The sequence below is a fragment of the Pelodiscus sinensis genome, chromosome 4 (genome assembly GCF_049634645.1).
Source record: "Pelodiscus sinensis isolate JC-2024 chromosome 4, ASM4963464v1, whole genome shotgun sequence".
NCBI classification, from domain to species: domain Eukaryota; kingdom Metazoa; phylum Chordata; order Testudines; family Trionychidae; genus Pelodiscus; species Pelodiscus sinensis.
The window spans coordinates 120,792,569-120,816,135 of NC_134714.1; the positions used below are offsets into that span (position 1 = coordinate 120,792,569).

At 48.0% G+C, this 23,567-nt stretch overlaps 1 protein-coding gene across 3 annotated transcripts in view; it reads right to left on the minus strand.

Moving 5' to 3' along the window:
* DRD4 (dopamine receptor D4) overlaps positions 1-23,567 on the minus strand; it is a 107,919-nt gene that overhangs the window by 18,816 nt on the left and 65,536 nt on the right. Inside the window, exon 1 of one of the 3 annotated variants that reach the window (XM_075928256.1) lies at positions 18,635-19,256. The exons of the other annotated variants lie outside the window; for them this stretch is intronic. Coding sequence (XP_075784371.1) covers positions 18,635-18,871 — 237 coding nt within the window. The 5' untranslated portion in view covers positions 18,872-19,256. Of the gene's footprint in view, positions 1-18,634; positions 19,257-23,567 lie in introns of those variants that run through there. 3 annotated transcript variants of the gene reach the window in all.

The window sequence follows — 23,567 nt, forward strand, 5'->3', positions numbered from 1 at the left end:
GCTTTTCTTTCGACGGCGGTAAACCTCGTTTCACGAGGAAGAACGCCTTTTTCGAGGGAGATCCGTCGAAAGAACGTGAGTCTGGACGGGGGGAGCCCTTTCTTTCGAAATTATTGGCCTCCAGGAACAAGCCCTGGTGGACAATCTGGGCCATGGGTTGCACGTCTGTGGTTCCTGGCTGCAGCCATTCCTTAAAGGGACAGGCGCACCCTCACAGCCACTTGTTGCAGACAAGGAGCCAGAGCACACGGCGACCTTGCTGCAGCATGTCACAGCCCCAAGAGCATCCTGGCCCTTCCTCCGAGCCTTCTGGGGACCCAGCCAAGGGCTCCAAGCGCCGGGCACCATCCTGGTCCGGCGCAGAGATAAAGAGCCTGCTGGAGCTGTGGGGAGAGGAGGAGGCCTTACAGGCCCTCAAAAGCCGGCGGCGAAACGCCGACATTTATGGCCGCATGGCTGAAGCCCTGGCCCAGAAGGGCCACTACCCCCGCACCCAGGACCAGGTGCGCTCCAAAGTGAAGGAGCTGCGGCAGGGCTACGCCAAAGCCAGGGAGGAGAGCTCCCGGTCTGGGGCAGCCCCCCACTACTGCCCCTACTACTCAGAGCTGGACCAGATCCTGGGTGGCAGTGCAGAAGCACGCACACCACGGAGGTTCGTGCAGTCCGGACTGGCAGACCCGGTGGTGGACGCTCCAGAGCGGGAGCTACAGCACTCTGGAGACGGGGACATGGGCCCAGAGGAGGAGGACACCGAGGAGACGGCGACCCTCACCCTGGTGCCAGTCACCCAGACCTCTGAGGCCTCCCAGGCATCATCTGGCGTGGGAGAGGAAGCAGCAGGTGAGTACAGTGAGTTTGTGTCACACCCGGGGGGGGGGGGGGGAGGTAGGTGGGTGCACAGTGGGTGATGCACAAGGGAAACCTGTCATGCTCAGGCTGATGCCCAGGTCACACACACACACACAGTGTGACCTTCAGAATGTCTGCTTCCCCTGTCTCAAGGGAGAGGGCATGCCCTTTTGGACAGCTGTTGCACACATGACTGATTGTGATAGAAATGTAGCCGTGTTACTCTGATCTGAGGAAGTGGGTCTGGCCCTGGAAAGCTCATCCCCTAATAAACCATCCAGTTAGTATTGTAAGTGCTACAGAGTCCAGTTTATAGGACTGATTGTGTCGTCTTCTTTTCCTCCACAGCCGGACCAGCCGTGGAAGAGGGCCGCAGCACCCCAGCCCCACCTCCATCTCCATCTCCACCTCGGAGACATGGGAGCCGCAGACACAGGCGTGTCTACGCCGACATCCTCCGGCAGCACGTCGAGGCTGTGCAGGAGCAGAACGCCATCCTGCTCCAGAGGGCGGAGGCAGAGGAGAGGTGGCGTGATCGGCTCATGAATGAGCTGGTCCTGCAGCGCACGGTGCTGTACGCCACCCTGAGGGAGGTCAGCGGCTTGCCTGCTGCTGTGCCTGGTCCTGCTCCTCCAGCACCCCATGACCCCACCCCACCAAACCCCCCTTCCACAACAGCAGCCCTTTCCCCCCTTGGACCTCCCTCTCCCCCAGCCCCCCCAGCTCCCCAGCCCCTCTCTCCCCCTGGCCCTCCTCTCCCCCAGGCTTCCACGTCCCAAGAGCCCCCCAGCAGCCAGCCAACCGACAGGTGCATCACCCGATCCCGTAGCCGGGGAGCACCCCAAACACGAGGCCCAGGCAGGAAAGGGAAATCTGCCAAGCCCCGTTCAACCTGATCCCCTTCCCCCCTCCAGGTTTCCAGGCCCCTTCCCCCCTCCAGGTTTCCAGGCCCCTTCCCCCCTCCAGGTTTCAATCACCCCCATCACCCCAGTTAAAGCACAAACAAAGGGTTAAAGGCACTGTTTGTTTATTGTATATAGTTTGGCAACAACAAAAATGAAGAAAATTTTTGTTATTTTGCCACATTGTTTGATTATATGTACAAAATTATAAATAAGTAAAGAGAACATTTTATTTTGAAACACACCCTGGTGTAAGTGATGTGTCCAAACTGGGTCAGGAGATGGGTTGTGGAGGGAAGCTTCTATTGGGGGCCAGGGCCCAGTCCCCAGGCAGAAGCCCCTCAGTGCACTCAGTGGCCTCCACTGGAGAATTGCTCCCGGAGGGCCTCCCGGATGCCAACTGCAGACCGGTGAGCCTGGCGGATGGCAGCTGTCCGGGGCTGGGCAAAGAGCCTCTCCTGGGCATCAGCAGCTCTCCCCCACCCTGGTAGGAAGGCCTCCCCTTTCCTCTCCACGAGGTTATGGAGGACGCAACACGCGGCCACCACCTCGGGGATGTTGGTCTCCCCCATGTCGAGGCGTGTGAGCAAGCACCGGAATCTGCCCTTTAAACGGCCAAACGCACATTCCACCTGGTTGCGAGCCCGGTTAAGGTGAGCATTAAACTGCTCCTTGCTCGCATCCACCTGGCCGGTGTAGGGCTTCATCAGCCACGGCATCAGGGGATAGGCGGCATCAGCCACTATGCACACCGGCATGTGCACATCCCCAACCGCAAACTGGCGATGGGGGAAAAAAGTTCCTGCCTGAAGCCTCCGGTACAGGTACGAGTTCCTGAAGATGCGGGCATCGTGTGCCCGCCCTGACCACCCAACACAAATGTCCGAAAACTGTCCACGATGGTCGACCAGGGCCTGGAGGACCATAGAAAAGTAGCCCTTTCGATTGATGAATTGGGCTGCTCGATGGGGCGGTGCACGGATGGCAATGTGTGTCCCATCGAGCGCTCCTCCGCAATTGGGGAAGCCGAGGGCAGCAAAGCCGGCCATGACGCTGTCCAGATCCGGTAGACAGATGAGCCTGTTGAGCAGCTCCGAATTGATGGCCCTCACCACCTGCAGAACGAGACAGACAACAAAGTGTTAGAAGGGGTGCCTTATGTCTTAGGAGGAGAACCCACCGCCCACCTTCCCTCTCAAACAAACAGCCCGGGAATCCCCTCCTCAGAACCCCCCCCCCCGCCCCACAATTCAGGGTGAGTGGAGGAGCTCCCTCCCACTCCCACTCCACTTGGCCCTTCCTGACAGTCTCCCTTCCCCCCACCCCAAACTGTGACTGTCCCCAGACAATGACTTACCTCCATCAAGACGGCCCCGACAGTAGATCTCCCCACGCCAAATTGGTGTCCCACGGAGCGGTAGCTGTCGGGGGTTGCCAGCTTCCAGAGGGCAATGGCGACCCTCTTTTCCAGGGGGATGGCGGGCCGCAGGTGCGTGTCTTGCCGTTGCAGAGCAGGGGCGAGCCAGGTACACAGCTCCTGGAAAGTGGTCTTTCTCATGCGGAAGTTCCGTAGCCAGTCTTGGTCATCCCAGATCTCCATCACGAGCCGGTCCCACCAGTCAGAGCTGGTGTCAAACCTCCAAACACGCCTGTCCACGAAAAAGTTCGGAGGCAAGGGCAGTGTGGCTGCCGGACGGGGGAACCCCTCGTCCCTCTGGTCTGGGTCCAGCTCGGGAAGGAGCCTCATGATTGTCTCACGAAGATGCAGCAACAGCTGCAGTATGGTGGTATGGGGCCCTCGCCTGCCCAGGGGCAGCTCTGGCTCCATGCCACAAATAAGGGTCTGCAAGCAGAAAAACCTCAAAAGAAAAAAGCTGCTGGGGTGTCCCAGGAAGCTGAGCACTCCAAAGCAGCACTGCAATGCCTTGCAAAATTCCTCGAGGGACAGCAAAGGCAGCTGCAGGAGCAGAGCAACGGGTGTTCAGGAGTGTCCCTCTCACCACGCGTCTCTGCAAAGGGCAGGCAGGCAGCACCCGGAAGGAAATGCTGCCCCCATGCCCTGGCAGAAGCAGTTCCGGGTGGCTTTCAATTTCGAAAGAGCGTCCGGCAGTCTGGACGCTCTTTTTCGAAATAGCGGATCGATCTTTCGATCCGCGCATTGTAGTCTAGACGCGCTCTTTCGAAAGAGCCTCTTTCGAAAGATGCTTTCGAAAGAGGCTCTTTCGAAAGAAGCCTGCAGTCTAGACACACCCTGAGATGTACAAGTGTGTGGAACAGTTTTCTAAGGCAAGCAGAAGAGACTCCATTGCTTGGGAAAGGTGAACAAAATCAGCAGTATCAAGAACATCCTGAGACAGGTATCTCCCAGGAGGGAGGCTAGACAGTGATGTGAACGAGGTTAGGACTGCTCTCATAAGACTAGTCCTTAATCGGTTAGCCATTTTAACATCCCTAGTGCAGGGAGGTCTTTGCAAACTCGAGTTTCTACAGCATTCAGAACCCTTCGCAAGCAGAATTCACAGGGGAGGGGAGCTGCACATAGATTAATAACAACCAGCTCTGAAGTCACTTCAAGACTGTGATTTCTGCTGAAGAGTAGAACCAGATGGACTCCAGGGAAATGCTTATTTTTGTGAAAATAGCCTGACCAGAATCTTGAAGCCAGATCGAGGTTCAGGCCAGAGTTAACTTTTTGAACCTCTCTCTAGAATTGGCCACATACAAACATTGAACACCGTAGAACACCGTAGAAGCTAATCAGATTGGCCAGGCATGACCTGCCCTTCGTGAATCCATGCTGACTATTCCTGATCACCTTCCCCTCTTCCAAGTGCTTCAAAATGGATTCCTTGAGGATCCCCTCCATGATTTTTCCAGGACCTGAGGTAAGACTGACCGGCCTATAGTTCTCTGGATCGTCCTTCTTCCCTTTCTTAAAGATGGGCACTACATTTGCCTTTTTCAAACATCTGGGATCTCTCTCAATCTCCATGACTTTTCAAAGATAATGGCCAAAGGCTCCTCAATGACATTTGCTAACTCCCTCAGTACCCTCAGATGTATTAAGTCTGGACCCATGGATTTATGTATCTTTAGGTTTTTTAAATAGTTCCCACCAAGGGCTGTCCACCTTCATCCCATATTGCGTCACTTAGCGCATTAGTCTGGGAACTGACTTTGTCCGTGAAGACAGAGGCAAAGAAAGCATTAAGTACTTCAGCTTTCCCCACATCATCTGTCACTAGGTTACCATCCTCATCCAGTAAGGGCCCTCCACCCTCTCTGATCATGTTCTTCTTACTAACATGCCTGTAGAAACCTTTCTTGTTATCCTTCACATCCCCTGCGAGTCGCAATTCCAAGGCGAGTCGCTTTCGCCTTCCTGATAAATCCCCTGCATTCTCAAGCTATACATTTATACCCCTCCCTAGTCATTTGTCCAAGTTTCCACTTTTTGTAAGCTCCCTTTTTGTGCTTAAGTTCACCAAGGATTCCCAGCCATGAAGGGCCCTAATTTTCAAAGGGCACATGCTCAGCACTTTCTAAAATCCCTTTAAGGCACCTCAGGTTGGGTACCCAAAATTGCTAATCTTGTCTGAAAGGTCTCAGCTTGCAGTTTTAGTTCCTGCCTAGTCTCCGACAGAGGAGAGAGAAAATAGAAAATCACCTTAAATAGCAAAGGTCTGCCTTCCATGTGGTATTAGCAACATTGAAGGATGACTTGTTGCTATGCAGCATGACCCTCCATCTGCAATAGTTAAAGCACCTATCTCTTTGACACTTGACCGACTTGGAATTAATAGAAACATAACTGGCTTCACTAGGTCATGTGACGAATTGTTACCCGATGACCGGCTAATCTCCTGCAACCTACTGTAAAGTTACTCAATGTAAAGCTTTAAAGATCTTAAATGGCTTAGGTCTCCTTTAAATAGTGCTCAAAGACAACTTTGTTTCCATCACCTCTTCTTTCCTTTCTTTATTTTCCCAGTTTTTTAACTGGGAAAAGTCCATTGGCATTTCCGCCAAAGCTGATATTTTTCTAGTGAACATTCTCTTCACATAGAGCAGAGATAATGGAACTCAATGCAGAAGTGGCTTCCTTTTGCTGCCTCTCACCCAAAATAATTCTATACACTCGGGCTTCGTCTATACTGCAGCCTTCTTCCACGAAATCTTATGCAAATGAAGCACAGAGTAGAATATTGCTTCCGAGCAGTCACATAGGCCAGTAGTTTTCACACTTTTTCTCTAGTGACCCAATTGAAAAATATTGCTGATGCCCCCGACCTAGCATAATTTGACTGGAGTGTAGGCTCCAGGGTGGGGCTGAGGATGAGAACTTTGGAGTGTAAGAGGGAGGGTTCCAGCTTTTGGGGGTGGGGGGTCAGGGCCATGGCAGGAGGAGCTTACCTTGAGCGGCTCCTGGTCAGCAGTGCAGAGTGGGTGCTAAGGCAGCTTCCTGCCTCTCCTGGCACCTCAGATGATGCTGTGTCCCAGAAGCATCCAGCAGCAGGTTCCCAGCCAATGGGAGTGCAGACCTAGTGCTCAGGGCAGGGGCAGAGTGCATGGAACTGGATGTGCTCTGCTCCCCCCACCTAGGAGCCAAGCCTACTTTTGGCCACAGCGCAATCTGCAGTACCAGGACAAGCAGGCAGCCTGCCCTAGCACCCACACTGATCATCCCACACCAATGAGACTAAATGCCTGATATTCCATGACCCAGAACTGGGTCACAACCCGTAATATGAAAACCACTGATCTAAGATCCACTATCTCAAGAGCCATTAGGGTGAGCAATGGATTATTTGTCCCACTGAGGAGCTACATCTGCTCCTGTCCATCAGAATGTGGCTTTTCTAGCCCTGCTTAGATATAAGATATCAAACCTTATATCTCAACTTTAAGATTTATAGAAAACTGATCTAGAAGCATCTCAGCTCAGTTAGTCCCATGGTATGATTCAGACAGATTTTACTGATTTATGTATTGATTATAATGAATTAATAGGGTAAAAATGCATAAGAATAAGTGTGGATGTGGTATGATTGCAGAGTGGACAGAAGAGGCCAAAGGCAAAGAGGCAAAACATCAGGAGACCAGATTGCACAAAGTGACTATGGGACAAACAACATGAAAAAGGCAAGACTAAAGAGAGTGACTGTGTAACACCCAGAGGAAAGTTTTATGCGGCAGTTTCTCAGTGAATCATCGACAGAGCTACTGATTAGACATGTATAAGGGTCCTTCATGCTGGGGCATCAGTGGAGACCACCAGATCTCCAGCCTCTTCCAGCTACTATCAGGGTTGGCCACTTGATAAGTACACTTGTGTGAGTATGCTTGAAAAGGGGAATAGAATATTATATCACAATTACATATAAGCGAACTTAACATCTTTGTCTGTTGAGATATATATATATATATATATATATATATACATTAAATAAAATATAAGGATACTACTCTCATTGTGCCCTCAATCCTTCAGCTCTCCTCTATATGATCCCCAGAGGGGTCTGACCACCCACACACAGAGGGACAGATTTGTAACATCCAGAGTATTGTTTTGTTTTGCAAAGATCTTGAGAAGTAACTCAGGAAGCTAAGGCGGGTAAGTTTGATAGAAAAGAAGAGCATGGGGAGGGGCGGGGATGCAAATAGCCTTTTTGTTTAAAAAACCCCCACCACCCTCCAATGTCTAAAATAATTCTTCTCTGAAATAATGTGTGGTGGAATGAAGATTTTATTGGCAGAACTTTACAAGAAGGATGGTTGTATGGTTAGGGACTGGACGGAGCCTCTGGAGTCCAGATCCAATTGCCTGCTCTGCTTTCATTCTGTGTGACTTTGGGCAAGTCACTTCAATCCCTCTGTACTTCAGTTTAACTGATCTGTAAAATAGGGACAATAATGTTTCCTTTCTCCCACCCTTTGCCTAGTCAGACTATAAACTCTTCCAGCCCAGGACTGCCTTTTAATGTGTGTGCCTGTAGTACCTACCACAACTGGGACTTGATCTCGGTAGGAGCCTATCACATGTTGGGGTCCATCCCAGAACAGTGAGGGATTGTGTCATTACCTGCCCTGCAAATCTGGGTGCCTTGCATATTATGCTACCGTGGCTCACAGCCCTGAAACCATAGAATCATAGAATCATAGAATAATAGGACTGGAAGGGACCTCGAGAGGTCATCGAGTCCAGCCCCCCGCCCTCAAGGCAGGATCAAGCTCCGTCTACACCATCCCTGACAGATGTCTATCTAACCTGTTCTTAAATATCTCCAGAGAGGGAGATTCCACCACCTCCCTTGGCAATTTATTCCAATATTTGACCACCCTGACAGTTAGGAATTTTTTCCTAATGTCCAATCTAAACCTCCCCTGCTGCACTTTAAGCCCATTACTCCTTGTCCTGTCCTCAGAAACCAAGAGGAACAAATTTTCGCCTTCCTCCTTGTGACACCCTTTTAGATATTTGAAAACCGCTATCATGTCCCCCCTTAATCTTCTTTTTTCCAAACTAAACAAGCCCAGTTCATGAAGCCTGGCTTCATAGGTCATGTTCTCTAAACCTTTAATCATTCTTGTCGCTCTTCTCTGTACCCTTTCCAATTTCTCCACATCTTTCTTGAAATGTGGCGCCCAGAACTGGACACAGTACTCCAGCTGAGGCCTAACTAGTGCAGAGTAGAGCGGCAGAATGACTTCACGAGTTTTGCTTACAACACACCTGTTGATACAACCTAGAATCATATTTGCTTTTTTTGCAACAGCATCACACTGTTGGCTCATATTCAACTTGTGGTCCACTATGACCCCTAGATCCCTTTCCGCCATGCTCCTTCCTAGACAGTCGCTTCCCATCTTGTATGTATGGAACTGATTGTTCCTTCCTAAGTGGAGCACTTTGCATTTCTCTTTATTAAACCTCATCCTGTTTACCTCTGACCATTTCTCTAACTTGCTAAGGTCATTTTGAATTATGTCCCTATCCTCCAAAGAAGTCGCAACCTCACCCAGTTTGGTATCATCCGCAAACTTAATAAGCGTACTCTCTATCCCAATATCTACATCATTGATGAAGATATTGAACAGTACGGGTCCCAAAACAGACCCTTGAGGAACTCCACTTGTTATCCCTTTCCAGCAGGATTTAGAACCATTAACAACAACTCTCTGACTACGGTTATCCAGCCAATTATGCACCCACCTTATCGTGGCCCTATCTAAGTTATATTTGCCTAGTTTATCAATAAGAATATCATGCGAGACCGTATCAAATGCCTTACTAAAGTCTAGGTATATGACATCCACCGCTTCTCCCTTATCCACAAGGCTCGTTATCTTATCAAAGAAAGCTATCAGATTAGTTTGGCATGACTTGTTCTTCACAAACCCATGCTGGCTATTCCCTATCACTTTATTACCTTCCAAGTGTTTGCATATGATTTCCTTAATTACCTGCTCCATTATCTTCCCTGGGACAGACGTTAAACTGACCGGTCTGTAGTTTCCTGGGTTGTTCTTATTCCCCTTTTTATAGATGGGCACAATATTTGCCCTTTTCCAGTCATCTGGAATCTCCCCTGTCTGCCATGATTTTTCAAAGATCATAGCTAAAGGCTCAGATACCTCCTCTATCAGCTCCTTGAGTATCCTGGGATGCATTTCATCAGGACCTGGTGACTTGCTGACATCTAACTTTCCTACGTGATTTTTAACCGCCAGCCTTATAAGCATACAGGTTTCACCCTGGCTTTCACCACCCTGTTACTTTTTTACAGGGTACCCCAAAGCCATCCCAATTCTGAGTTTCCCCAAAACCATTTGCCCTGTAGTGTGCAGTCCTCTCTTGGAACACTCATAGAAAGAACCTTCTTCGTTGCTCCTTTAAAGAGAGAGTAGCTCGGTCACTACTTTAATTGAAGTTTGGCCAAACACTCCAGTTTATAATGAAAAGAAAAACCTATATTTTGTTTAATAAACTTAAGTGATACCAAGATATAAAGATAGAAAGGGTTACAAGCAAACAAAAGTAAAAATACATTTCTAAAACTTAAATTACATTTAACTTAAATTTAATTTAAAATTTTTTGCCTAAGTAGGTTTCTCACCTAAACTCAATTATCAGAGACTTCAACTGCTTTGGTTGAAGGACACAACAGTTCTGTGATTTCAAGAACTATGGCTACTTGAGTCCCCCAACTGATGGACATCTGTACAGTTTTCACCCCTAGCCACACCTTTTTTTTTTTTAATAGCTCAGGAAGTCTTTGAAATGTATTCTTTGAAAAACAAACCCAGAAAAAGTTGCTTTTCCCCCTGCCATGTGGCTTGGTGTAGACTCCATGTTCTCTTCTTCCTTCAACCCAACCTGCATATTTACAATGTAAATTATCCCTGCAGCATCCCATACAAATAGTCCATTGAATATAGCTTGGTTTGAGGTTTTGGTCTCTTTCCTTTGTCTGGAGAACCCCATCTATTAACTCCCTGACATGTATGTTTAACCATATTTTGCTAGCAATTAATAATGCGGTCATCCCAAACTCATAGCCACAAAACCTTTACAGCTCACCACCCTGGTACAGCAATCTTTTCTCGGTTATTATGAACAACAGCACATGCAAGAAAGCCAGGCAATTTAACATGATGGCTATGTCTAGTCTGCATCCTTTTTCTGGAAAAGGGATGCAAATTAGACACATTGCAATTGCAAATGAAGTGGGGATTTAAATCCCCCTCGCTTCATTTGCATAAACATGGCTGCCGCTTTTTTCCGGCTCGGAGCTTTGCCGGAAAAAAGCGCCAGTCTAGATGGGGATCTTTCGGAAAATAAAGCCTTTTCCGAAAGATCCCTTATTCCTCTTAAAATAAGGAATCAGGGATCTTTCGGAAAAGGCTTTATTTTCCGAAAGATCCCCGTCTAGACTGGCGCTTTTTTCCGGCAAAGCTCCGAGCCGGAAAAAAGCGGCAGCCATGTTTATGCAAATGAAGCAGGGGGGATTTAAATCCCCGCTTCATTTGCAATTGCGATGTATCTAATTTGCATCCCTTTTACGGAAAAGGGATGCAGTCTAGACACAGCCGATAAGACCCCATTTACAGTGTTTCTAACTGCTAGACAAAGTGGGCTATGCCCACGAAAGCTCATGATACCATCTACATTTTTGTTAGTCTTTAAAGTGCTACAGACTATTTATTGTTTTTTAAGTTTATCCTGTACAGACTAACTCGGCTACGCTCTGAAGCTATTTGACATGAGTTATATATATATATATATATCAGTTTAAACAGTTAAGCTACTTCTCAGAATAAAATTATTACCCCCTAAACTTGATCTGATAAGAAGCTTAACTATAAACTGTAGACCTAGGTGGTTTTTTTTTTAATTCAGCCTAAGGCAGAGGGCAGCATGCTTAATTGCTTCTGTAGGCTAAGCACTATAGGTTAGCCAACTTTTAAGTGCAAATGCCTTTTCAGATTTTCTGAAAACAAAGCAGTCTATGTATAGATTCTATGCCTAACCTCTAGCAATTTTACAGAATGCTCAACTAAACCTCAGTTTGATTAAGTTGTCCAAGATGTTCCTTTATTCCATTTTATTTTTGAATGAGGCTTTTGGTCATCTTGCACAATTTGATTACAAAATAAAGTGGTTTCCATAGTATGGGCAACTGCATGGCACTCATTGGCAGCTCACTGAAGAGGAATTTCACATTAATGGCATTTGGATTGTCGCTAGTCTTTGTAAATATCAATTTTGTCATATGACAAAGGTAGCAAAGAGTAAAATTTAAGAAATGATGTAATACAACTATATAGGGACTTACTTTAAACTCACAATTTAAAAGTAATATTTTCTGGGTTGTTTTTTTTTAAAACACACACCCAGGGCACATGGATCAGCATTTATGTCACACTCCCTGTGAGTACCAGGCTTGGGTGGGAGAGGTTAATGATCTAAACAGTGGTCCAAATTCATTGATTAATTTGGGTCACGTAACATATGCACTAAGTGTCTCATGTGGCAAGAAGTACACACACACACACACACGCACACACAACCCCTCATACCAGGGGCTCCATGTGTCTCCCCATTTTCTGCTCCCCATACTAGGATTCCACATTCAACCCATGCTAGGGTGTCTCTTTCCTTTTTCTCCACTTACAAAGTACTGGCTCCCGCCAGCCTCCCCAGCACTGCTGATTCAGAGGCAGCAGTGCTGGGGGAAGCCTTCAGCTCGGCAGGAGCCACTATGCGTGAGGAGCCGCACTTTTCCTGCTCCCTGTGGAGCAGCTCGGTCTCAACAAGTCCAAAAGCCAACTGCTCCATCCACATCACCAAGCCAACAGGCCAAGACTAGTGAGGATACCTCACCTCATTTCCTTTGCGGCTCCACCAAAGGCCACATTCACCTGACTTCATCCATTAACACTCTGATCTCACCTAGAAATGCTTCAGGATGTGGTTCCCATGGCAACGGACAGTGGGGTCATCACAGCAACTGGTACAATTATGCTGCCTGGCCTAGCCCCATTCCAGTATTATCCTGCTAAAAATAAGTGCTACTGGCTTTTCCAGTTCTCACCCAAATCAAAGGAGTTCTGCCAAGATATGCCTAGAACATCCCCTTAAATTTTGGAAATGATCAAATGAAGTTTTCAAAAGTTATTGTGTTACAGACAAAAAGAGAAATGTCATTGAATTCTATATAGGGCCTAACTTTGCTCTGTCAATAACGTGCAATATCTTTCATCCCCTCTGAGGACTAGACAGTTTCAGTCATAATAAAGAAAGTTGTGTTTGAGATACAGAAATAGAGCCCATGTCAACAACTTCAACTAGCTCTTTGGATTTATTATAGGGTTGCCAGGTGTCTGGTTTTGAACCGGACAGTCTGGTATTTGAGCTTTCTGTCCAGGAAACAAATTGAGAAAATACCGGACATATAAATGCCCGGTATTTTCTAATTACGTTTTTATTATTATCATGACTATCAGTACATAGTTGCATACTGCCTGGCTGGTAGACGCTCACACTGCGTGAGTGTCTACACCAGCCAGGCAGTACGCAACTATGCAGTAGAGAGGAGGGGGGCAGGGATGAGATGGAATCCCCGGGGCCAGACTTGCCCATGCGCCTCACCAGGACCATGTGTGGGACGGGCAGCATCCCGGGATCTGAGTGCGCCTGGGCCAGCCCCTCTCCCCACCGGCTGGTTCCCCCCGGCCAGCCCCACTCTCCCCAACTCTCTTCTGGCCAGCCCTGCTTCCTGCCGGCCGGTTCCCCCACGGCCAGCCCTGCTCCCCCCGACCTCCTCCCAGCCAGCCCCCACTCCCCTCCCGGCCAGTCCCCTCTCCTCCCGATCTGAGATCATGTGTGTTCAGTATTTTTTTTAAAACTATCTGGTAACCCTAATTTATTATTGTTATTGTTGTTGTTGTGACTACTAGAGGCTTCAGCTGAGTTCAGAGACCCATTGGGATAGGCACCCAACAGGCACATTGAGAGAGAATCCCTGCTTTGACTAGATCACAGACAAAAAGGTAGGAGAAAGGAAGACTTGTAGGAGTCAGAGGTGACACTCTAGCCCCACTGAAGATAATGGCGAAACTCCCATTTGACTTAGTGAGGCCAGGATTTAGACCCCCAATGAGTCTAAGGCTTTGTCTACACTTCCAAGTTTAAAGCGCTGCTGTGACAGTGTGGTCACGGCTCTAGATAAACCATCTCCATGAAGACAGTAGCAAACAGCGCTGGACACCTGTTTCCATTGATGCTTTACAGTGCTGTAACTTGCTGCACTCGTTGGGGAGCTGGTTTTTCATATCCCTGCACAAGAAATTTACAGTGCAGTAACTTGAAAGTGTAGAGCTATCTTAAAAATGAGATAAGTGGCTAACTTGGGCATCACTGCATGAGATGGAGGCAGGATCTAAATTCAAACTATTACATGCTAGTATGACCACATATCAAATACCAATAGAATTTACTCTGGGTGTGTCTAGACTACAGGCTTTTGTCGACAGAAGTTTTGTCGACAGATACTGTCGACAAAGCTTCTGTCGACAAAGAGCGTCTAGACTACATTCAGTTCTGTCGACAAAGCAGCTTGCTTTGTCGACATGGTAGTGTAGACGCAAAAGACAGTTTACATGCAATAACACCTTCTGTCAACAGAACTCTGTCGACAGAAGGTGTTATGCCTCGTAAAATGAGGTTTACCAGCGTCGACAAAACTGCTGAGTTCTGTCGACGTTATGTCGACAGAACTCAGCGGTAGTGTAGACGCAGGTATAGTTTTGTTGACAAAAGTCCACTTTTGTCGACAAAACTCTGTAGTCTAGACACACCCTCTGAAGGCAAGAGAAAGCTGCTGCATTTTAGAAACAGATAGTGGTGATTGCTTCACACTCCACTGCATCTCTCTGATCAGTAGCAGTGTCTGCTCACCTTTTGTTTCTACAGCAAGCGACGTATCTGAGCTGAAAGATTCAGATCCAGTTTTTGATCTTCATTCCAACGTTTCGGATTCTTAGATTTTATAGTCTCCTCACTACACAAAACCTACCCAGTTAAAACTTAAACCCTTTACACTGATGAAAATCCAGGAGTAACACAACAGATTTTAAAGGGGTTACTGTCATGATTTACTCCAGTATATAACTAAGCATAAATTGGCCCACTTCTTTGGTGGGGCAGTTTGAACTGACATGGACAAACAGATTTTTTAAAAATTAAGCACTGAAAATCAAACACTCCGTATTCATTCTCCATCGTGTAAACTGTATCCCAGCAAGATATCAGAAACAAACCTCTGGATGCATTGATGTCTGGCTTTGATAATACAATATATACTAACCCTATTTAGTTGACCAAGTTTAATAAAAGTTGTCTTTTTAAACTGGTGCAAATTTGCATGTAGACAAGTAAGGCTACATTCTGAATGTGAGACAACATGTTCTCTAATTTAGAGCAGGGGACTGGGAGGCAGAAGACTTGGGATGAGTTCTTAAAAAAGCAGTAGTGGACTTTTCAAAAGCCTTTTCGAGCACTCAGGCCTTGTCTACACTAGCAAAAAGAGCTATGGAGATACAAGTGAAAACACAAATCATTGAATGTATGCTAAAGCTCATGGAAGACCAAAATGAGAGGCTGAAATGTCTTATCAAGATGCAGAGCAAACAGAATCAAAGTCCTGTCAACACAAGCAAAACTCTTTTCGCAGCAACCATCCCTCCACTCCCACATATCAGCCTCCATGGCTGCATATGCAAAATTCTTTATCCAGAAAACCTCCTTCTACACCCACATACTCATTTTCACAATCAAGTAATTTTTTTTTTTGCCAGCATACTCCACTCCTTGGGACTGACATCTTTGACACCACTGTGAGCTTTTCCAATAATCCTTAGCATCCTTTACCACTGAGCATCCTGATTGAAAGACATCAATAAAGACAGATGTGATGCAGGTTTTCATGATTTTATTTTGTGTGACACAACCCACACCAGTCATTCTGGCCCCTGTGGAAGCCTGAAATATCCCTTGGATTTCATGGGAATGTCTCGCTCAGGATGAGCAGTGGGATGAGGCAGGGAAGCAACCCCAACCCACAGATATGTCAGCACCCCTTATTGTCAACGTGATTCCCTAGAGCCTCCCTGATATTGACGGCCACCCCATGGACTCCTCTGACAGCACAAGGTCTGGCTGTTCAAACTAGGGATGTAAAATCCCTGTTAAAAAGATAACCGGCTAATCCTGTTAAACACTGTGATAACTGTAATCAGGTTGGAGAGCCCTCCCTCCCCCCATCAGTGGCACAGCACACCTGACCAGGCAGGAGTAGCCCCCTGCCCATGGAGGGATACAGGTGGGGACCTACTCCAGCTGGGCCAGGTCCATTGCATCACCCAACAGGTTGCTCCAGCCGGCCAGGCCTTCTCCCCACACTCACATCACGCTGCAGACAGGACATGGCTCCACTGGGGCCAGGCCTGCTTCACTGTGCTGTGGGCTGCTCTGGCTGAGCTGGGCCAAGGCTGCCCTGCCCTGCTGAGGTGTGGGGGCTGCTCCAGGCACATGCTTAGCAGGTAACTGGCTAACCAGTTAACCCTTTACATCTCTAGTTCAAACTGTGCCTCCAGGTGCTGTGCCTCATTGTTCCACCCAGGGCCAAACACTTCACCCTTAGTCTCACACAATACATGTAAGCAATAGCATGCAGCCACCATGTTGGGGATATGATCCTTCAAAAGGTCCAGCCTGCCATCAAGACACCTCCATCTCCCTTTTAATCTGCCAAAGGCACTGTGACAAGGTGGACTACGCCCTGAAGCCCCCTGCTGGAAGCTTGTGGCTTTGCCACCCTCCCCCCTCCAAGAAAAAGAGCAGAGGAGATGTCTTCCAGCTGGGCTAGAGTGGTTCCACTGCAGCCAATCAGGGCCCAGCAAGCCATTATAAAGAAACTGCTGGGCCAGGGCTAATCAGCTCCTTGTTGGAACTCAAGCTAAGCAGACCCAGGGAGAGCAGTACCTTGGACAGATCCGTGTGGAAAATGGATTTCAGACCTGCCTGAGGCCCAGGGCTGGTGGCTGAAGACAGTATGTGATGGGTAGAAAGAATTGCAGAACCCTGGACAGGGTGCTGTTGGAACTTTGAAGCAAAGCCCTGAGAGGGCAAGGACAGTACTGATCAGAGGGGAAGTGGCCCAGGGAGTCAGTAGCAGTGAAACTTTAAGGAATGGCACTCAGCAGACAACTGGATCCCTGGACTGGTATCTAGAGGAGTGGGTGGACCTGGGTTCCCCCCCACACACACACACTATCCCCTGGTAGCTACTAGAGGGGGCAGGAAGAAGTATGGTCCTAGGCAGCCTAGAAGAAGAGGCATCTGGGATACCATCCACTCACAGGGCCAAAAGGAGTAGGTGCTAGTGGACACATGCCTTTGGCTCGAGAGAGGGAGAGCCCTTTACAGGCACATTAAACAACCAAGCTGCAAGCTAGCAGGGGTAAGCAGTATCTCTGATGGTCCTTTGCAAAGACCATGCGGTGAGATGGGCGACTGCTGCAGGCCCAGATTTTTAGATGTATTTAGAAGCTACTCCACTCAGCATTGCAAAGCCTAACCTAAGCAACAAAATCACATTTTCAAAAGTGAAAGTCAATGGTATCCAGGCTCCTAAATCCATTTTAAAATAACTCTTAGAAGGCTTTGTCACTTAGGGCCAAATTTTTAAAGGTATTTAGGCATTGTTGTGCTCAGCATTACAACACACAACATTTAGATTCCTACATCAGTTATCAACTGGCATTAGGAGTTAAGTGCCTAAATCCATTTTAAAGATTAGATTTAGCTCCTAAATCAGTTAGGCATTGCAACAATGAGAGCAGTGGTGCCTAGATACCTTTAACAATCTGGGAAACAGTGCATGTGGTTCTTCTAGCTGAGTGTTGCATGCTCACACAAGTGCTGCATGGCTTTGTGACTGTATCTGCACTTCTGCATGACCCTTGTCTTGGGAAGAGCACAGGAAGTTCTCAAAGGTCCATGGACCCTTCAAGATAAGTTAGGGTATTTGAACTCTGAGCCTCACCCTCCCTGGCCTGCTGCCTCCTCTCTCAGATTTTCCTCATTATATAAAACAAATCCAGCACAATCAGGCACTGGATGGCAGTTTTGCTTCAGAGCTGACCTCTTTGCCTGCAGCCTCTGGCTTTCCAACAACTCAATGTCTGCCCCAAACTTGTCCAGTTCTCCTAACCTCCACTTTAACCCTTGTCCTCCAGCCCCATGTTAATCCTATAATCCTTCTGTAAAGCCTCACTTGTATACACGCATGCGCACACACAAGTGTCCTTACTCTGTGCTATGTCCTCAGGGATTTTAGACAACTGGAGGTGGGATGGGAGGGAGGATGTTTCTGCTTGACTATTTTCACCTAGGCTTCCTGGTTTCATTCATGTCTCCATGCCCTGCTAGGCCTTCCAGCAATTGTCTTTGGGCTACTCTGCCCCACAACAAACACCCTTGAATCATTCAAAACTACCCTCTCTCAAACAATTTGGGCACATCCAAACACTAACTTGTCTACCCCAGCCAGTGATTTTTATGGGCTGCAGGAGTCTCTTAATTTTGACCTTTCCTGCAGGATACCTATTTCTATTCACCTTTGTAAGGAAAAAACATCCTGGCTCTATAGCTTATCCTTCTTGCATCTGCTCCACTTAAGCTTAGGGAAATAACCGCTCTTTTTAATCATAACAGTTTTGCTGAGATAACGTAATAGGATCAAGCATGTACTGCATCAGCATTTCTAATTACCAGTCCTGTCATTCAGTCTGTTCTGCATTTGCTCCTCTCAGTCCTTAGCCCAAGAAAAGCAGAAAAGTTACTTAAAGGATTTTTGGCTGGGCTACCACTAGATCTCTCTTACTGACGGGGCGTCACATACTCCACCACACTGGCCACCGTGCATGCAACCAAAACAATAAATCACAGGACCAAATACCTACAGCCCCCAACTGCGGAGAAGTTTCTCTGCCCCTGCTAGCCTTCCCCCCGTATCCCCCCTGAGCTTGCAGTGCAGTTGGGCAGAACGGGAGGCAGCTTGAGGAAGCTACGTCTGACTTTGGGAGCCTGTGGGACAGCGCTAGGGGCAAAAGTAACCCCGCGCCCCGGGAACCCCCCCACCCCAGCCAGGCGGAACTCGCTGCGTTTACACACCCGGGCTGTTTGAGCCCCCTCACAGATCCATGGGAGCCGGGTCCGCCGGCGCCCCAGACCCCTGCTGGCGGGGTGGTCAGAGCCCCAGCCCCGCCGTGGGTCGGGGTCCCAGCCCTGCCAGGCTGCAGGGGGCGCCGGGCCTCACCTCGGAGTAGACGTAGAGCGGCAGGACGAGCAGCGCCAGCAGCAGGTCGGCCACGGCCAGGCTGACGATGAAGTAGTTGGTGGTGGTCTGGAGCGCGCGCTCGGAGCAGACGCTCAGGCAGACCAGCAGGTTGCCGCCCAGCACGCACAGGATGAGCGAGACGCCGAAGACCAGCGCGGCGAAGTTGTAGCCGGGCGCCGCTGCGGCCGAGGCGCTGCTGCTGCCGTTGCCCGGCATGTCGGCCCGGGGCACCCCCGCCGCCGGGCCGGGGGGAGGCTCATGGGGGGGTCCCCGCGGGGGCTGCCCCTGCCCGGCCGGGTCCCTGCCCCGCAGCCGCAACTTTTCCCTCCCCGGGGAGCTCGGCCGGTGCCGCCCAGGCGCGCCCCGCGCAGGGCAGCTCCAGGCACCGCTGCCCGGGCTCCCGCAGCCGCGCCGAGGGCTGCCGCTGGCTTCTGGAGCGGGGCGGCAGCTCGGGCTGGAGCAGCGGGGGGGCGGCCCCAGCCACGTGGGCGGACGGGAGGCCGAGCCCTCCGGAGAGGGGGCGTTGTACAGCCGCAGCCCGCAAGACTTTCCCCTTCTCCTGCAGCCGGGACCTCCGCAGCTCTCCGGGACTCTTCCCTTCCCCCTCCGGCCCGGAGGTGGGGCAGCAAGCGAGAGGCTCCCGCCCCACCTCCTAGGAGAAGTGTCCCCAAGGTGGCACGCGCCTTGCATGTAGCACAGACCCCTCCAGCGCTTCCCCCCGCAAAATCCTCTCCGGTGGGCTGCGCCCCCATCTCCGTGGGCAGGAGCGGGGTTCGCGCAAGGGGAGATGTGGGGCCGGGTTTACCCCACCAGACTCATACTAATGTAACGAACCTGGCCATCACGTATTCGACTGACTGATGAACACCGGTGGAGGGCTAAAATCCATCTACATGGTCTCGATCCTGCTCCCTAGCAAAACTCCTGGGCAGCCAAAGGAAGCCGTATGTAGAAAAATGGCCTGAGGATTGAGCTATTGCCAATTTTTACCTAAATTCCCTTTCATTCTAGCCTTCCAGCTATCCAGTCTACCACACTGCTGTTATTTGTATTATGTTACTTTGGCTGTGCTTTTCTGTGCATAGCTACAATTGATTAGCACATCTGTATTAATTTCTCGTTAATTCCTTGGCCAAGAAAGTCTAGCATCAAAATGTATCATTGTCTCTTTGTGGGTAGCTGAACAGTGAAACAAGACATTATTTGTATATAAATTGCATTTTTTTCCATTGGCATTTTTCAAAGACATTATATAGGTGATTTGCACTATTGGTGAACAGTTAGTGTGATCCCCTCTCTAACGGACATGATACTTACACCATTTGAAGTAGGCTGTAAGAGGGGAAATTGTATATCCTCTCTAAGCAGAGGTGATGTGGTTATTGTTCATTACCACACTATATCAGTCCTTATCCCCCAATTTAACGAAAATGTGCTACTGCCATGTGAAAGATACATAGTTAAAATTTAAAATTGGTCAATAAACATCAAAACTATTCCAAATAATGTAACTGAGGGTGGATAAATTAATCATAAATCATTTGATAAATAAATATCTGGCCAGATTATTATGCAGCTCATTGAATAATGTGGAAAACGTTATTGTTCTGTACAAGCAAATGCCTGTTCCCCATAGAGCAGGCTGCAGGAACAGGGGTACAGGTTCCACAGCAATAGGCTTTTACATTTCTTTCTGCCTCAGTTTCTCCATTTTTGAAAGAGAAATCATAAGCACAGCCATACTGGTCCACCTAGCCCAGTCTCCTGCCTTCTGCCAGTGGTCAATGCCAGATGCTTCAGAGGAGATTTAAAAGATTTAAGTTCTCTACTTTGGAGAAGTACTTTGAGATGTACAGATAAAGAGTGCTGCCCATGAGGTATAGTGAGTCAGTAAAAAGCCCAAAGGGCTCACTTTGAGCCAGATCCTGAGCTGATGGCTGTGGGTTTAGTTCCACTGAAATGAATCTATTTACAGCAGCTGAAGATCAGGCCCTTTATATTCAGGGAATTCTCTACACTATGGCATGGTCTACAGGTTCCTTTGGCAGGAGTCTGAGGGTATGTCTACACCAGGGGTCTCCAAACTTTTCAGCCCGAGGGCCGCATTAACTATCAAACAGCAGTTCGGGGGCCGACTACACACTTGAGGTCCAAATAAAAAACAATAAAAACATGGATGTTGTTTTTAATTATTTATTTAATATTATTTTATTCAGTTATTATTTAATAACACATTGATACACTACACATGAACACCTGTATTAGTGTGAATGGTGAAATTGTTTCCTGGATGCCAAAAGGTCTCCACGGGCCGGATGAGAGGGCCTCGCGGGCCGCATCCGGCCCGCGGGCCGTAGTTTGGAGACCCCTGGTCTACACTATGGGATAAGGTCGAATTAAGATGCGCAACTTCAGCTACATTAATTGTGTAGCTGAAGTCGAAGTACCTTAACTCCACTTTTGGTGCTGTCTACACTGCAGGAAGTTGAAGGGAGCACGCTCTCCCTTCGACTTCCCTTACTCCTCATGGAAGTAGGACTACTGGCACTGACTGAAATGCCCCTCTCAGTTTGAATTAACGTGTCTTCACTAGATCTGCTCATTCAACCCCTGGAAGATCAACAGTGGCAGCTAAGGCTTTGTCTACACTGCTGGCTTTTGCTGGCAGATAGTGTGCAAATGAAGCAATGATTAGAATTTTGTTGAGCTTCATTTGCATAATCTATTCAAGCCGTTTTTGCACAAGGATTTTTGTGCAAAAAGAAGCAGTGTGAACATTTCCTCTTTGTGCAAAACCCCCCTTTTGAGCAAGACCCTTATGCCTGTCCAGGGAAGGCATAAGGATCTTTTTTGCACAAAAAGGAAACATCCACGCTGCTTGTTTTTGTGCAAAAACCCCTAGAGCAAAAATGGATCCGCAGAAAATATGCAAATGAGATTGCAACTCCTGCAAATGAGTCACTCATTAGCATATTTTCTGCAGCAAAAGCTGGCAGTGTAGACGTAGCCTGAGAGAACTGCAAGATGCAGGAGTGGCTAAACCACAAGACAAGCTATCAGAAATATGACAACCTCTGCCTCCCAGATGTGGGGCCACTTTAAGGCAATCTGTGGCCGTAAAGACTCCATGAAATGAGGAACCCCCGGTTCCATCCATGTTTGCTCCCATTCTTTGCAGTGTGGGAAGGGACCAGCCCCTCCCAGAGAGGCAGGGGCAATGGAATGAGACCTGGGTTTCTTCTCATCAATAATAAGGATTTTCTTCCTCTTCAAGTGGTATTGCTAGTAGCAGAGGCTCCTAGAACTCACCCCACCACTGGAAGGCAACTGCTGTAGTGGGTGAGCTGGGCCTGCTACTCTCTTCTCCAGTAGCCTCCTCTGTGAAGATGGTCTTAGCCAGGACCCCAGAGTAGTAAGTGTTCAATGTAATGCCCCTGTGAGATGCATGGGGCTGTTTGCACTTTTTTAAGCTATTGGTTTAGACTGGCAGCAGACTTGGGCAGATGTCACTAAAGCAGTTTCCCTTGAGTTATTTTTCAAGCTTTTTTTCACAGTCATGTCAAAAAAGCAAGCTGAGATTCTTACATAAACACGTGACTGGAGTGAATGGAGTCTTTCCAGGATACCAGCCGGAATGTGGAAAGAATAAATGATGCCTCTGATTGGCAGGCTGTATATCCCTTAGATTTTAACATACGCCCCCCCCCCCCCCCACACACACACACACAAAATCTGACACTTCGGGTGCGTCTAGACTGGTAAGGTTTTTGCGCAAAAACTTGCCAGCTGTCTACACTGGCTGCTTGAATTTGCGCAAGAGCACTGACTTTGTTATGTACAAAATCAGTGCTTCTTGCACAAATACTTTCACGCTCCCGCTCGGGGAAAAGCCCTCTTGCATGAGAATACTTGCGCAAGAGGGCCAGTGTAGACAGGGAAGAACTGTTTTGCGCAAAAAAGCCCCGATGGGTAAAATGGCGATTGGGGCTTTCTTGCGCAAAATCGCATCTAGACTGGCCAGGGATGCTCTTGCGGAAAAGCATCCGTGCCAATCTAGATGCACATTTGCAGAAATTCTTTTAACGGAAAAACTTTTCCGTTAAAAGTATTTCCGCAAAATCATGCCAGTCTAGACGCAGGCTTCCTGTGGTATGTTGCATTTTCTATTGGTACGAGCTTTTCATAGTCAGGCAACATAGAACTATAAGTCCAACTAGGCAGGCATAGTTGTGGAAGAGAGCAATGACAAAGTATGGTTAGAGCTTCATAGACATTCTCTGTAAATCCTAATTTGAAAACATGTAGTTTCTCACAATCTCCCAAGAATAGATGCAGAAGCCTTGTGCCACTAGAAAGTCAAGATTCCCAGCTCCTATTTCTACCCATGATGGTTCAAGAGATACTAAAGGGCTCAATCCAAAATCCTTTCAAATCAATGGGAACCTTTCCATTCACTTACATGGGCCTTAGCTCAGACCCTGAATGTGTCACTGGTCCCGGTCTGAATGATGGCCATCCTGTAATTCAGACAAGTGACATCTGAAGAAATGGTGGTGTGTGAAAATTCTACTTTAAGAGGGAAAAGAAAAAGACAGTAGTAACAGCTTGGGTTTCTTTTTTTAATACTGGCTACTCAATGCTGCTCACAGATTTTATGATTAAATCATTATAAATATGTGAGACTGGTGGCACAAACTCTTTAAAAAAAACACTGCAAAGTGTGCAGCATGAAAAAGCCAAATTATGCAATTATCCTTCACATTAAGTTGTTCAGGCCTTGACACTTTCTGATCATGGGAGATTTCAAAGATAATTCTGGGGTCATTTCTATGGAATGCTGGGCTCCTAGCTGCTTGGATTTCCCAATACTGACAATTTGTTTCATAAACTTTCTGGCCAGAAGAGACTGTTA